Consider the following 13,782-nt stretch of genomic DNA (forward strand, 5'->3'; position numbering starts at 1 on the left):
CTTCAAATAATTATGCTCTCGGCGTCGAAAGTATGAAAATGGAAAATATTTATAATGAACACTCCCTTATTTAGCCACACCTCTGTTCCTTTCTCAGGTTGCCTGGTATATATCAGCAAAATCCTACACCTATCGCCTTCCCTTGGTAAAATCCCTGATAAAAACTCGTGATATTGAAATTGAATTTCAGCGCCAGAACTTCCGTCATCATTCTAGCATCATGGATTGATATGCAGTGGCGCCGCTAGGGGGGGGGGGGGCAGTATTTCCCCCAATATTTTTTCTTTCCCACTCAGTTTTTAGGCAAAATCCCCACAATTATGTAATTTTCCACTTTTTGCGGCAATTTAGTGCAATGATTTCCAAGTGCCCCTGTCTCAAATTCACTTCCCCCATGCCCCGCGAAAAAATTCTGGTTCCGCCACTACGGGTATGGCCATAGCTAGGGGCTTTCCCACCCCACCCCAGTTGCCCTTGGTTATGCTGGACGTATGAGAAATTTAGAGCTTGTTCAATTCCACCAATTTAGAAATTTTAAAGGTATATACAGTGTCACTAGCCTATTAAAACGGATCACAGTCAAATATAATATCGTAGGCCTAATAATTTTACCACTGGCATTTATTGAGCTGCTCACTTCTTGAAAATTATATGGTTTAATATTGATATTATACAATTGAGCTCCTTGTCAAGCTCCTCAGTACACATAGGAGAGTGACTAACTGAGCTCCCGCTATTTTCAGAAATGAAGGCCTGGCCTATTAAATGAATAATTAGGATAGAGGCAGCCTTTTGTTTCATTTTACAGACCTTTTTTTTAATCCCCCAAAATTAGTGGTTTTTTTTTAATGGGGAGTAGGCTTTTAAAACGAAATTCAAATTTGGCAATATTTTCCATTGCTTAACGAATTGATCTGTGTGAAAATGCCTAAACATGTGGCCAGAGCGGATGAGTGGTATAAAAATCTTAACTTGTGAGAAAGGACGTAGGCCTATGGGGTTGTATGAGGCTGTGGATCACGAAATGCCCCTTTAATGTGTGCTAGGTAAAGTCATTCTTCCTCCCTTTCGACTTGCCAAAATTTATTCCCTCCCCGGCCCGGCTTGCCAAAAATTGCTTTCTCGAAAGGCTGTGCAATCAGTACCGGTATTAGCCTACTAATTAGGCCTATAAGCCAAAATTTCCAAGCGACTCGCTAAAAATCGCTTGCCTCCCGTCTCGGCCAGCCAAAATCGCTTGTCCGCACCCCTGGACTGCCAAATTTTTGTGGCCCCTCCCCTTGGCCTGCCAAAATGCCCCCACCCCTTTGCATATGCCTAGGCCTATATGCCAATTTTTGGGATCCCCAATTTCCATACCCATACCTTAAATGGATTTCTAAATATCTACCTGTTGCAAGCGCAGCAAGCATGAAAATGTGCACATTTTTTCGCGCCCTAACTACCCCCCCCACATTTTCCCTCCCATGCACCAGGTTCATTGGCGCTAGATTTTAAGCTAGAAAATACCTAAATATTTTAAAATCCAAACTCGGCAACACACGGCGGCAACACCACAAATAGAGCCCGTCGTACATGTCGTACGTAAACAGCGTGTGTAAAAAACAAAATGAGAGTGCCACTTTTGTCCAAAAAATTTCGAATTTTGGCCTTGAGCAGCGACAATCAGAGGTAAGAAAAACACAGTATGACGCAGCTTGAAATATAGAATCACTATATCAATTTTGAAGTTTGTACTTCAAAGCACAAGCCGAAACGAGGTGAAATGGTTCTTAAAAAAAATTGATTTCGCTGTATCTTTTTATCGCGAAACTAGACAATTTGACAGCAGCGAGTCGGAAAAATAGCAAATATCTCAATTTTCTGCTATCGAAATAAAAATTTAAATAGCACCTGCATATAGAAGAGGGTTTATAGAAATAATGTAGGTCAGAATTTTGTCTATGAAATCGTGCACGGAATTATTATTACTGGTTACAAAACGACATACAAGTGGAGGCCATTTTACTTCAAATTCGGCCAACATGTAAGCTTACTAAAACAAATCGAGACAAGCAATATCAAGAATGAATATGCACATTCTTTTATTGACTTGTTTGTAATGTGCGTCGTAGTTCCCAACAAAATCGCCACTTCCACTGAGAAATTATGGCCTTGTTCCCAAAAATCTTGATGCTCCGGATATTGAAAAAAATTGAAATGTTTGAAAAGTACATTTCTTTTTGAGCCAAGTGGAAAATTCAAGCATAATAATAACCCTTACACTTTCAGCTTTTAGACGTAGTTTGCGTTTTCTCTCTACGATATTTATTTCCAGAAATAGATAATTTTAAAGGGGGCTACATGCAGTCTCATTCTGGATCGATCATTACAAAGTTTAGTATAACCTTAAAACGCATGGATTGCAACAGTGATGTATTGATGAATACTGTACTAGGGCACGATGCGATCGATGTGACCTAGCGGTATGTCAATGGTCGTGCTATGCCATTCACCTCTACAGGTTCGCGTGCAGTAGCGTAGCCAGTGGGGTGGCAAGGGGGGCAGAGTGCCCCCCCTGACAAAAAATTATTGAAAAAGTGCCCCTCTGACCAAAAATGAAAGAGAAAATCTGGATGGCAAAGGAAAAGAAAAGGCGCAAGAAGCGCCTTTTTCTACCAAAATTCACCCCGATCATGGTCAAAATAGTGTAAAATATTAAATTTTTGAGCGCTGCGCGCGCACATTGATACGATAAAGCCATTTTAATCCCAATTATGGGCGAAAATAGTGCAAAATACACAAATTTTGAGCGCTACGCGCACATCGTCCCATTAATAAAGCCTTTATAAACATGATAAAAACGAAACCGGTATATTATTTTTCGTCTGTGCCCCCGAAATTTTATTTTGCCCCTCCTGACCAAGAAAGCTGCCTACGCCCCTGTTCGCGTGGTCCGTTTTTAATTTGCAACTTTTGAAAATGCACCAAATTTCATATACTGGTATCAATCTCTGTGAATTTAGAGTTTTCGGTAGCAAATTTGGTATCAAATTGCAGCTAACAAGATTCTGCACATGACCTTATCAATCAAATTGTCATAACAAGATTAGGTTTTGGTGTAGGACGGGTTACATGACTGCGGACTTTCTTTATTTGAGGTGTTTATATTTTGTTAATTGGACTTTTCTTTCTCATTTGACACCCTGTTCGTGAACATTGAGCAAGAATTGTCCAATATATGCGCCTCCGAACTCTCAAACCCCAAAATGAAAAGTTGCCATTTTAACGATTCAATTGTGCCTGTGACATTGTGTGCTTTATTGATTTGCCCGCAATACAACGATGCGTTCCCATTGAAAATCGTTGAAAATGCAACTTTTGATTTTGGGGTTTGAGGCTTTGGAGGCGCATATCTTGGTCAATTCTTGTTCGTTTTTTACGAACAGGGTGTCAAATGAGAAAGCAAAAGTCAATTAACAAAATGTATATTTCAGAATAATCCAAAATTATCAAGTTATTGAACAGCAAGGATGAATATAACTGACGAGTTTCTTTTTTGTGCCTGGTGTATATACTTATTTTTGTGGTGAGATGCTGAAGAGCTAGATTTTGTCCCTGAGCTTTTATAATGATAATTAAAAATGAAGTTTATTTTCACTGATATCAGTCTTGATTAACGTTAGTTTCGTGAATCATAACGTTTCCATTTGACCTATTTTTGAGAGGTTTTGACGAGTAATGTTTAAAACATATTCGAGCGGTGTTGAATTTACTGATCTTTAGACGGTGATTCGTATTCTGTTCAGTCTGTTCAAAGGACTCGGACTTCCTTGCGAGAGTGAGAATGAGGGGGGGGGGGAAGCCGGAGAGAGGGAGGGAGTGAGAGAGGGAGAACACGGATAATGGCTTCTATCAACAAAGTATTTTTGTGTCAGTTCCTGCAGAACTGACACCTTTAGTACAGGTTTGACGATCACGTGACAAATCGAATCTGTGACGTCAATATTAATATCGATATCAATTTAAGGCTGTTCTAGTTAAATTACATACCCATTGGCATTTTGGCTGTTCCATTTAATTTACATACTCAACATTTCCCTGTGCACTTTAATAGTCCTTGAATTGATCCTGATTTGCATTGTCGTATAGAGTTATATTTTTGTACACAACAGGGATGTTACTATTGTTTTAACTAAATGAAGCATACTTTTGCTTTTATCTTTCTTTGTCCTTTATTAATTATAAATTAGGTGATTTAATTAATATAATTCTTTGTTTCAGCGACCCAGGGGTAAACAGACAAACAAAAACATAGGTCAAAATCCTTCAATTTCTGTGAAAATTGAACAAAAAGTACCCAAATCCCTACATCTTATATCTCAATGTGATATAGACAAATTATACAAAAGTATACGTCACATTTAAAATAATTTAAAATGACTTATAAATTGCCTTATGCTATAATGGGGTCTTTTGTATTTGTATTGTGTGAACTTTGTTTTTAAATGCCTTTGGCTTCCAGGTTAGTTTCTCAGAGCTGAGCTGGTGAGGTGTATCTGGGTATGGGTGTAACTTGGTAGGGTGGTGGTAAGTGGCTGCCCTAAGACTTGATGCATTTTTTATGGCGCAAAATATGCAAATTAAGTAGCTAATTTGCATATTTAACTTAAAAATTGTTTTTGGGTGTTTTTTTTTTTTGCCATTTCGAAGAACTGGTGAGGCGTATAGGGATGTAACTTGATGAGGTTGTGGTAAGCGGCAGTCGTAAGATCCGATGCAATTTTTGTCGCAAGATATGCAAATTAGTCACCACATTTGCCTATATTTTTATTTGTCGAATTGCTTTTGGCCATTTTTCGGAACCATCTTTAACATTACATTCAAATAATAATTACATTGTAAATTGGAACTGACACCAATTTTTTTCAGGAATATCTTGTTTAAAATTATTTTTGTATATCGATATTTGCTCTAGATATCCCACAGCACTAATTCTTTTTTAAAAGACACTTCTTGTTTTAAGAGGGTACAACACTAAATCCTTCCGCATTTGGTGTAACTATGGAAGAAATTTTCTAAGAAAAAGATGGTGTAAGGGAGCTATAATTTTCTTCGGAAGGGGGGGGGGGTCCCAAATATACGTGGGCGTCAAAATTTTGGAAAGAAAAAAGGGGATCATAGAATTTTTGATGACCAAATGTAGGGAGTCACAAGATGACCACAGATATAGTGTGTTTATTTATTCAAAAAGACTTATTTCAATACAATTTTAGCCTGTTTAGGGGGTAAGCTTAATTGCTGGTGGTAGGGGTCATACCATTTTGTTGCCGAAATGGGGGATGGGTCGCAATTTTACTGACGCCAATTTTTTGTAAATTTTGGACCCAAGTTCCGAAGAAATTGATAGACCCAAACAAGCACCGGAGCGAAATACATCAGACTCTCACGGGCACCAAATTTGAGTGAATCGTGCTTGTTTCTGCGCTACGAAAACAATAGAGTATACCTAAACATTAAAACTATAAGGAGGCAAGATTGTCGGCTGAAATTCATGAGGCCGCTGTTTAAGTGCCTATAGCTCAAAAGTTCCGACTGAATTGTTCGTAAAAAATTAAATTTTTATTAATTTTCAGACTTTAAGAAAATCCATTTGAAACATCCACAACTTTGTCACAAACGGTATAAAAACTAACGTAGGGTTGTGCAATAAATATGAGCCCCCACCTCCGCGGGTAAGTGTGCCAACACACCCCCTCCCTCCCCCGCTCTCGGCCAGCCTAAATTTGCCAATATGCAAACTTTATATCCTAGATATAATGATGCAAGCAGGAAATTCATTGCAGATTTGAATGTTTCTGTAGTGTTTCCTAAGCCTGGTAAAGACGCACTGTAAATGTTTAAACTCCCCCCCCCCTGTGTAAGAGCTATGACGTTAAAAGTATTACAGTTAGTTAGTTTCATCATTTCAATTTTATTCATAATACACATAAAAACAGAGATATTGAAAAGGAATACATTTAAGGCCAGAGAGGAGGGTTGAGAAGGTACACGACCAGGCTCAAACATCCGCAGGCATATTAAACAACAGCACAATACAACATATAAATGCAGGTTATAAAGGAATACATCAATAATATTTTAAATTAGATATAATATTGCATAAGTTGACAGGGACCCGCCCCGAAACAATTGCACTAAAACGATAAAATATGGTCTAAAAGGTGGCATTTTGATTTAAATCGACCAGTCATGGTCATACTTTGAGTAAACAAGAATTCCTGAAAAAAATTGGTGTCAGTTCCAATTTACAATGTAATTATTATTTTAATGTAATGATAATGTAAAGTTTTGCACTGCAGCACTGACAAGAACATTTAGTGGTAGTTCATTTTATCATTAAATAGGCCTAATTATACACTTACATAGGCGTGCATGTTTTGGCGCAACGTCAGCCTTCTATTCTTCAAATTTTTTCACAGGAGGAAGATGGCGAATTTCATCATTCGATATCAGCAAAGTATCAGGCCCTTGCAACTCCTATACCAGCGCAATACAAAAAGATTTTTGTTTAAATAACATTGGATGTTTTTGTAAAAAAATATTGTATGTGATGAAGAAGGGGGCTGGTGGTTTATTTGTGTAAAGGTCAAAATAGGTTTCGGATTGGGTCAGGACTCTTGTTTCGTCATCTTCCTTCATCCAAGACCACAGTCTTTGAACCTGCTCATTGTCTGGTGCTTTTTTTGCTTTTGTTTTGTTTTTTGTTGTTGTAATTTTGATTTTGAAATGGAGCCTTGATCTTTGGTTCGAGTTGTATTTTTCCTGAATGTATTTTAATGCTTTCTCTCCCCCACCAGCTCCAAGTATAGATAAAATACAAAAAGCTGAAAAAGGAAAAAAAAAAAAAAAAAAAAAAAAAAGATGTGGACACCGTCGGCTTCCCCCGTGTATTATCCGCCGGTGCCATTATCACGTGACTGTAGAAAAATGCTGCTGCCACCAGATATAGGCTAAGTAAAACGGCGTATTACTATCAAGACTTCTGTTTAAAAGCTGTCCTCGGATCGATGCGTCAAGTTTCCAGTCTACACTACGTGCTCTATATTAGTCCATGTCGATATTATTCAAGACAGAGATTGCGTCTGACGTCATCTGTCAAAGTCGTTGATGATGACTTGCTAAACCCGGCGCCTTATTTTAAGCTTACTGTTAATTTTGTACCTTCAAACATACAAACCATCTCAAAAGTTAGGTCTTTATAGTAGGAAACTTTCTTAGCGAAGGCACCATGTCAACAATGCCTAGAAAAGTTGCTTTTTGCCTTGTAAAAGTACGTAATTTTTCGCCATTTCCTGGTATCAGCATGGAAGCAGGTCGATTCGCACCCAAACCAATTCGTTCACAGTTGACTTGGCCATATGGCAATTCATGCATTTGGTCCCAAGCTAAGTCAGCCACAAACCAATTCGATATTGACCAAAAGGGATAAACGATTTAATATGTTAATGAATATATGTGACCGTCCATCACGAAACAGCTGTAAAGTCGGCTCGCAGTCAATTATGTTTTATTTCGTGTTTAGAAAATATATCATAAGCTTTAAAATGAAAAATCATTTTAAAAAGGTGACTATATCTTATTAACCAATGATCCTACAGATATGCGACCACTGACTTTTTTTTTTTTTCCTTATGACCAAGGGAAAAGTTTGACATATCTCACGACTCTGTAGGAAATGATGTACATCATCATCATACATCATTTTATTTTCATTCAAATCGACATACAAAATATATATAAAACACACAACCTTTGAATGAGGAGATGCTCAAAAGGCCCAAAGGCCTGAAGCGAGCACCCCCTTACACTGCCTTAAGTTACAACATACAATTACAAATAAAAGAAAAAAGAAAGAGGAGAAGAACATGCAAAGAAAGAACCAATATAAATATTTATAACATTTCATATAATAAAATAAAATGTTGGTATTTATACAGCGCCTTTCACATGTGAACATGTACCAAAGCGCTTTACATTTATTCCGCCGTCGTTAGAATATGTCAGCTGCCATACAATGCCCAAGGCATGCTCATACCTTTGGGCGGCGCTCAATGGACAGTATTCATAACAGCTCCCCATTTCACACCTGGGTGGAGAGGAGTAATCGAGATAAAGTGCCTTACTCAAGGGCACAACACGATGGCGTCGCCGGGGCTCGAACCCGCAACCTTCCGATTATGAGTCGTAGCCCGTTCCGCTCGGCCACCGTGCTCCCGATAGACATTACACAGTTCACAGAAGAAATTGATAGTTGGGGTGGAGATGGGTGGGGATGGGTGAGGTCATTAGGTCATTATGCCTAAATATTAGATGTAATTTTTTATTAGACTTTTCTTTATTTGTAACTTAAACTGGTTTACTGATTTTGCCATCTTTATATATTTATCAGTAATATTCCATTTCCTAGGACCGGCAGCTCACCGGAAGCCCGTGTTGTGAGGGCCACAATCTGCGGCTACGTACAGATACGCGAACGCTGACTTTTTTGTTCTTTATGACCAGAGGAAAAGTGCGACATATCACACGACTCTTTAGGATATTTGGTTTAAAAGATAGAGGGTTAAGTGCAAAGTACAAGGAATTGGTTTGTGACCGAATGCAAGACATCAAGGCATCTAAATATACAGATTTGGTGTAAAAACAACGGTTATGGAGAAAATCACGAAATAGTTAAATTTGGCCAACTTTTTGTACATCAATATACAGGGTTCGAATTAGCATGTGGGCGAATTGGTTTGGGGCTGAATTGACGAATAGTATTGATATCGATATTGATATTTTTACAGAGCACGCGATATTTCGATATGATGATTTGAATTGTCACGTGATCGTCAAACCTGTAGGAGAAGGTGTGAGTTCTCCAGGAACTGACACAAAAATTGAGTAGGAACATAGAATTGCACGTTGACTGAGAGATTTTGAACATTTATCAAAGTTTCATTGGTTTTCGGCTTTTTGAAACTAAGGGGAAAATGCCGGGGAAAATGGAACTCAGGTTACACTTGTTGGAGTTTGTGATGATGCCTCTACTGCCTATTTCAATACAAAATAACTTTGCGTCATAATTATCATTAGAGTGTCAACTTTACGATGAAGTATGATTTTTAGGCTTATCATGTTTTGTTTTGTTTTGAAAAAAACAAGACAAATTTAGGTGGCTACCCCGGGGTGGCTACGTGCAGCCAATTTGTCTACACAAAAATTCAAAACACCGCGTAACCTTCAGCATGTTAAGCCACTATAAAGTATCTGTCTGTGACATTAACAAAAAAAAACAAAGGGCCAAAATCTGAATCTTGATGATTTTTACGATAGGCCTACACCGGATGAGCAAATCATTATAAACTTGACTAAATCAATAAACTGTGTACGTAAATGTTTTGTTTCTTTGCATAGTACTTGACCTTTGGTCATGTTGGTTATGATTACAAGATGAGCATCAATTACACGGTATAAGCAAAAAGCATTTCTTATGTAGCAACAATCATCATTTTTATACTTCGACCATTGATGCTGTCTTCAAGTTACAATCGAGTACCTTTTATCGTGTTTATGTGTCACGCATCAGTCTAGTCGTGAATTCACACGGAAACCTGGGAACATTACTAACATTTTGAGCATCGGAATAATCAGTTGTAGCTCATAGTCATCATTCGTTTATTTCAAAGTAAGTAAAATCTTCGTTTAAACTGCTGCCTCTAAATCATGTAAATTGTGTTGATAAACCACCGCATACTTAGCAATATCATGATATAGCAGAAAGCGTCCGCCAACCCGGGGGGGGGGGGGAGCGGCTCACATGTGACATACGGTGATGTGCCGCCCCGGAGGGGGTACTCACATGTAAATGGGGTATGAGTATGTGCGACGGTCAAGGGTCCCTTTTTCAGGCTCCCCGGCAGTTCCTTAAGACCGATATTTGGATCATGCTCCAGTTCTTTGAGCCTCAAACTCTGGCAATTGTAGCTCTTTAGCCAAAAGTTGGAAAATTTTGGAATTTTTTAGCTCCAAAGCCTATAATTAAGCCTATAACTATCAATTTGGTCTAAAAACACCATTTTCTCTGAAAATAGTGACATTTTATATTTTTTATATTACACACTATCATCACTTGAAATTTTTTTTTGATGAAATGATCATAAATATTTAAATGAAGGTAAATATAATTTACTATGTTCAGCCTTTTCTCCATGCCCCTATGTTCGATTCAGAAGTAAACACTAATGTGAGGAATAAATATGGACTCAAATTTATTGTCTTGTAATAGCGATGGATATCGCAACTGTAGCGACCCAAATCCGAATAGTTTGCACAATCTAGATCTATTTTTACTAATTTAACATCGCAACTGAATGGATATTGATATGTTTCACTTTGTTTAAAATAAGTAACGAAACATGTCATGTTTATAAGCTATTTAAATTGTTATAACAAGTCGTGTATTCTGAGACCATTTTCATCAAAATCGGAGGAGATTTTTTGTGTTGACCGTGGCCCGTGGAGCCATAATGTTGACCTTTGACCTTTTCGCTAACAACTAAAGATGTTAAAATAAAACTATTTCTGTTGATCATTAGTATGATCATATGAAATTTATAAAATAAAATACACAGAAAAGAAGTCCACTTATATATCCGTTTTTAATAGTGCCACACCTATGATAGCGGTCTCTCAGATTTGTGAAATTGCTTTATTGATACTATACATAATTGGTTTTGGTCTTTGTCATTCGTTTCAGGAATGCCTCCAAAAATAAGAAGACCACGAGAATGGGATTACATGATGCCTCACGTGTGTAAATATTGCAGACGAAGGTTCTTTAATAATAATCATCGATATCTGAGTCATCTACGTCATCACGAGCTGTGGATTCGCAGATACTGGTATGATTATAAGAAGAAGTTGATCATACCAAGCAGAAAGAAAAACATCTACGATGCTAGTAGAAAGGATTGTTTGAAATCATCATCTCTTGGCATTTATGTTAAGGGTCAATGTAAGGGTGGAAATGGCTGTTATAAAGGGTTTACACAGTCAACGAGCATGACGAGCTTGAAAAACCATGAACGAATCCATAGCAAATTGAAGTCTTATAAATGCCAATACTATAATAAAGGCTTCACATGGTCTGGTGAATTGAAAAGACATGAACGAATCCATAACAAAGAGAAGCCTTATAAATGCCAATACTGTAATAAAGGCTTCACATGGTCTGGTGAATTGAAAAGACATGAACGAATCCATACCAAAGAGAAGCCTTATAAATGCAAATACTGTAATAATGGTTTCACACAGTCCAGTAACTTAAAAATACATGAACGAATCCATTCCAAAGAAAAGCCTTACAAATGTCAATACTGTAATAAAGGCTTCACGGAGTCAGGTAACTTGAAAAGACATGAACGAATTCATACCAAAGAGAAGCCTTACATATGTCAGTATTGCAATAAAGGCTTCACACAGTCTGGTAACTTGAAAATACACGAACAACGAACTCATCATGCTCATAAAGAGAAGCCTTATAAATGCCAATACTATAATAAGGGTTTCGGAACGTCTATTGATTTGAAAGGATTTGAAATAATTCATACGGAAGAGAAGCTATACATATGCCAATACTGTAATAAAGGATTCGCAAGGTCAGATAGCATGAAACAACATGAACGAATACATACTGGAGAAAAGCCTTATATTTGCCAATACTGTAGTAAAGGCTTCACAACGTCTGGGCACCTGAAAGAACATGAACGAATTCATACGAAAGAGAAGCCTTATATATGTCAATACTGCAACAAAGGCTTCACACAGTCTGGTGTCTTGATAAAACACGAACGAATACATACGAAAGAGAAGCCTTATAAATGTCAATACTGCAGTAAAGGCTTCGCACAGTCAGGTGACTTGAAAACACACGAACGAATCCATACGAAAGAGAAGCCTTATATTTGCAAATGCTGCAGTAAAGCTTTTGCACAGATAAGTAACTTGAAAACACATGAGCGAATTCATACCAAATAGAAGGCATATAAACGTAAGTTTTGCAATTCAGAGGGTACTACACCCTGCTCAATTTTGTGCCTATTTTTGCATTTTTTTCTCAAAAAATATAGCGCATTGGTGACAAGTATATGTATAATATAGGGGCAAGGACTACAACTACTGCACTGGAAATTTTATTTCAGCACACACAACAGTTGTGGAGTTAAATTCAAAAATGAGGGAAAACCAATATTTGATCAATAAATCAATAACTACTTGCCTTGAGTTGCTGAATTTTCAGTACAGTAGTTGTAGTCTTTGCTCCTATAATTAGGGTTGGGCAAATCACCATACTTTTTTTGAAACGAGTGTTTTCTATGGCCAAATTTAGTGTAGAGTCCAAATCTGCTAACCATTTTTACGTATGATGACGTTTGATACCACTAAAGTTCCAAAATTCAAAATGGGAGCCAAAATCACATTTTTAAGCACTAAATCGCTTATTTTCATACTTTACCAACCTGTGACGTGTCTTTTCATAGGTTATCAGGGTCAAGAAACACATTTTTATCACTTTTAACATGAATTTCTGTACATGAAGGGTGTTAAGTGGTAAATTTTTTTTTTAAACACCCCAAAACACAAAAATGTTGTTTTTCCAACATTTTTACACCATTAATATACCTTGTATGATTTTGTACTGTCTAATATTTAGCTGATTACATTACAAGTCAGCCCCAGATATTTATCTGGTATTATTGTCCAAACAGCCAATATTATTTTTGGTCAAGATTGGGAAGAAATAAGTGAAAAGGAGGAGTGGGATAGTGACGATGATAAAACATCAGAAAACGATACAGCAAAGCGTCGGAAATCTGCTAAGGACTTAACTTATGTCATTCCAAGTCGCAGAACTGTGATTCGATATCTAGAGGATGCTTCCTGCTGAACACTTTAAGAGTGATGATGATGTAATTACTGTAGGTCTTGACGACACAACCAAAGCAACAGGGCATCAAAATAATGTATGATGTGAAAGCTGATCACATTATCAGGTCCTAACATGTCTCGAAAGACCATGACAACAGTCTACAGAAAATATCAGTCACTCAGGAGCTGATGGAGCTGTTGCATAATGATCTAAAACTGAACTGCCTTGCAGCGATAGACTTTTGGATGCCAGATCGTGCAGGCGAGTGTTCCAAGCTCTTGCAAAGTCTCGGGTGACTAAAGAGAAAATCCTCAAATGCAGTGCACACACTATACTAGGCGCGACTCACGTAGCTGACAAAGTCTTTAAGAACATTGAACAGAAAATCTTCGTTCAAGTGAGAAGGTCTTCACATCACCAGGATCAAGTGTCTACATGCTGGCCCTCATTGCAATATCAAAGCTATTTTCTCCTAGCCATGCTGCACACTCCATATCACTGTGTAACGAATATACATCATGGATGGAGATGGAAGACATCGAACATGCCGGTTTCAAGGGCTTCACTGGTAATAGATTCGGTAGAATTGCAGAGATCACAAAGCAATATTTCCTGCAAAATAGAGCTAAGCGTGTCATATTGGTCTGCCAACGAATGCATATGAAGATCATCGTATTCAGCCATTAAGCCACACAGAGCAGTTGGAGCAGCCAAGCTCCGTCGTATGTTTTACAAGGAGGGTCCGAGTTATTATGCCAGCTGATGCCAGACATCCACGTCCATGACCCCAGGTTGCGACGGTCTGTGAGATCCCATGACCTAGCAGTGGC

At 37.9% G+C, this 13,782-nt stretch overlaps 1 protein-coding gene across 1 annotated transcript in view; it reads left to right on the top strand.

The window, feature by feature from the left end:
• The window catches only part of LOC140142124 (uncharacterized), a 38,181-nt gene extending 25,835 nt beyond the window's left edge, over positions 1-12,346 (top strand). Inside the window, exon 6 of the mRNA XM_072164090.1 lies at positions 10,781-12,346. Coding sequence (XP_072020191.1) covers positions 10,781-12,060 — 1,280 coding nt within the window. The 3' untranslated portion in view covers positions 12,061-12,346. The remainder of the gene's footprint in view (positions 1-10,780) is intronic.
• Positions 12,347-13,782: the final 1,436 nt, after the last annotated feature.

This window comes from Amphiura filiformis, chromosome 20, assembly GCF_039555335.1.
Source record: "Amphiura filiformis chromosome 20, Afil_fr2py, whole genome shotgun sequence".
NCBI lineage: Eukaryota > Metazoa > Echinodermata > Ophiuroidea > Amphilepidida > Amphiuridae > Amphiura > Amphiura filiformis.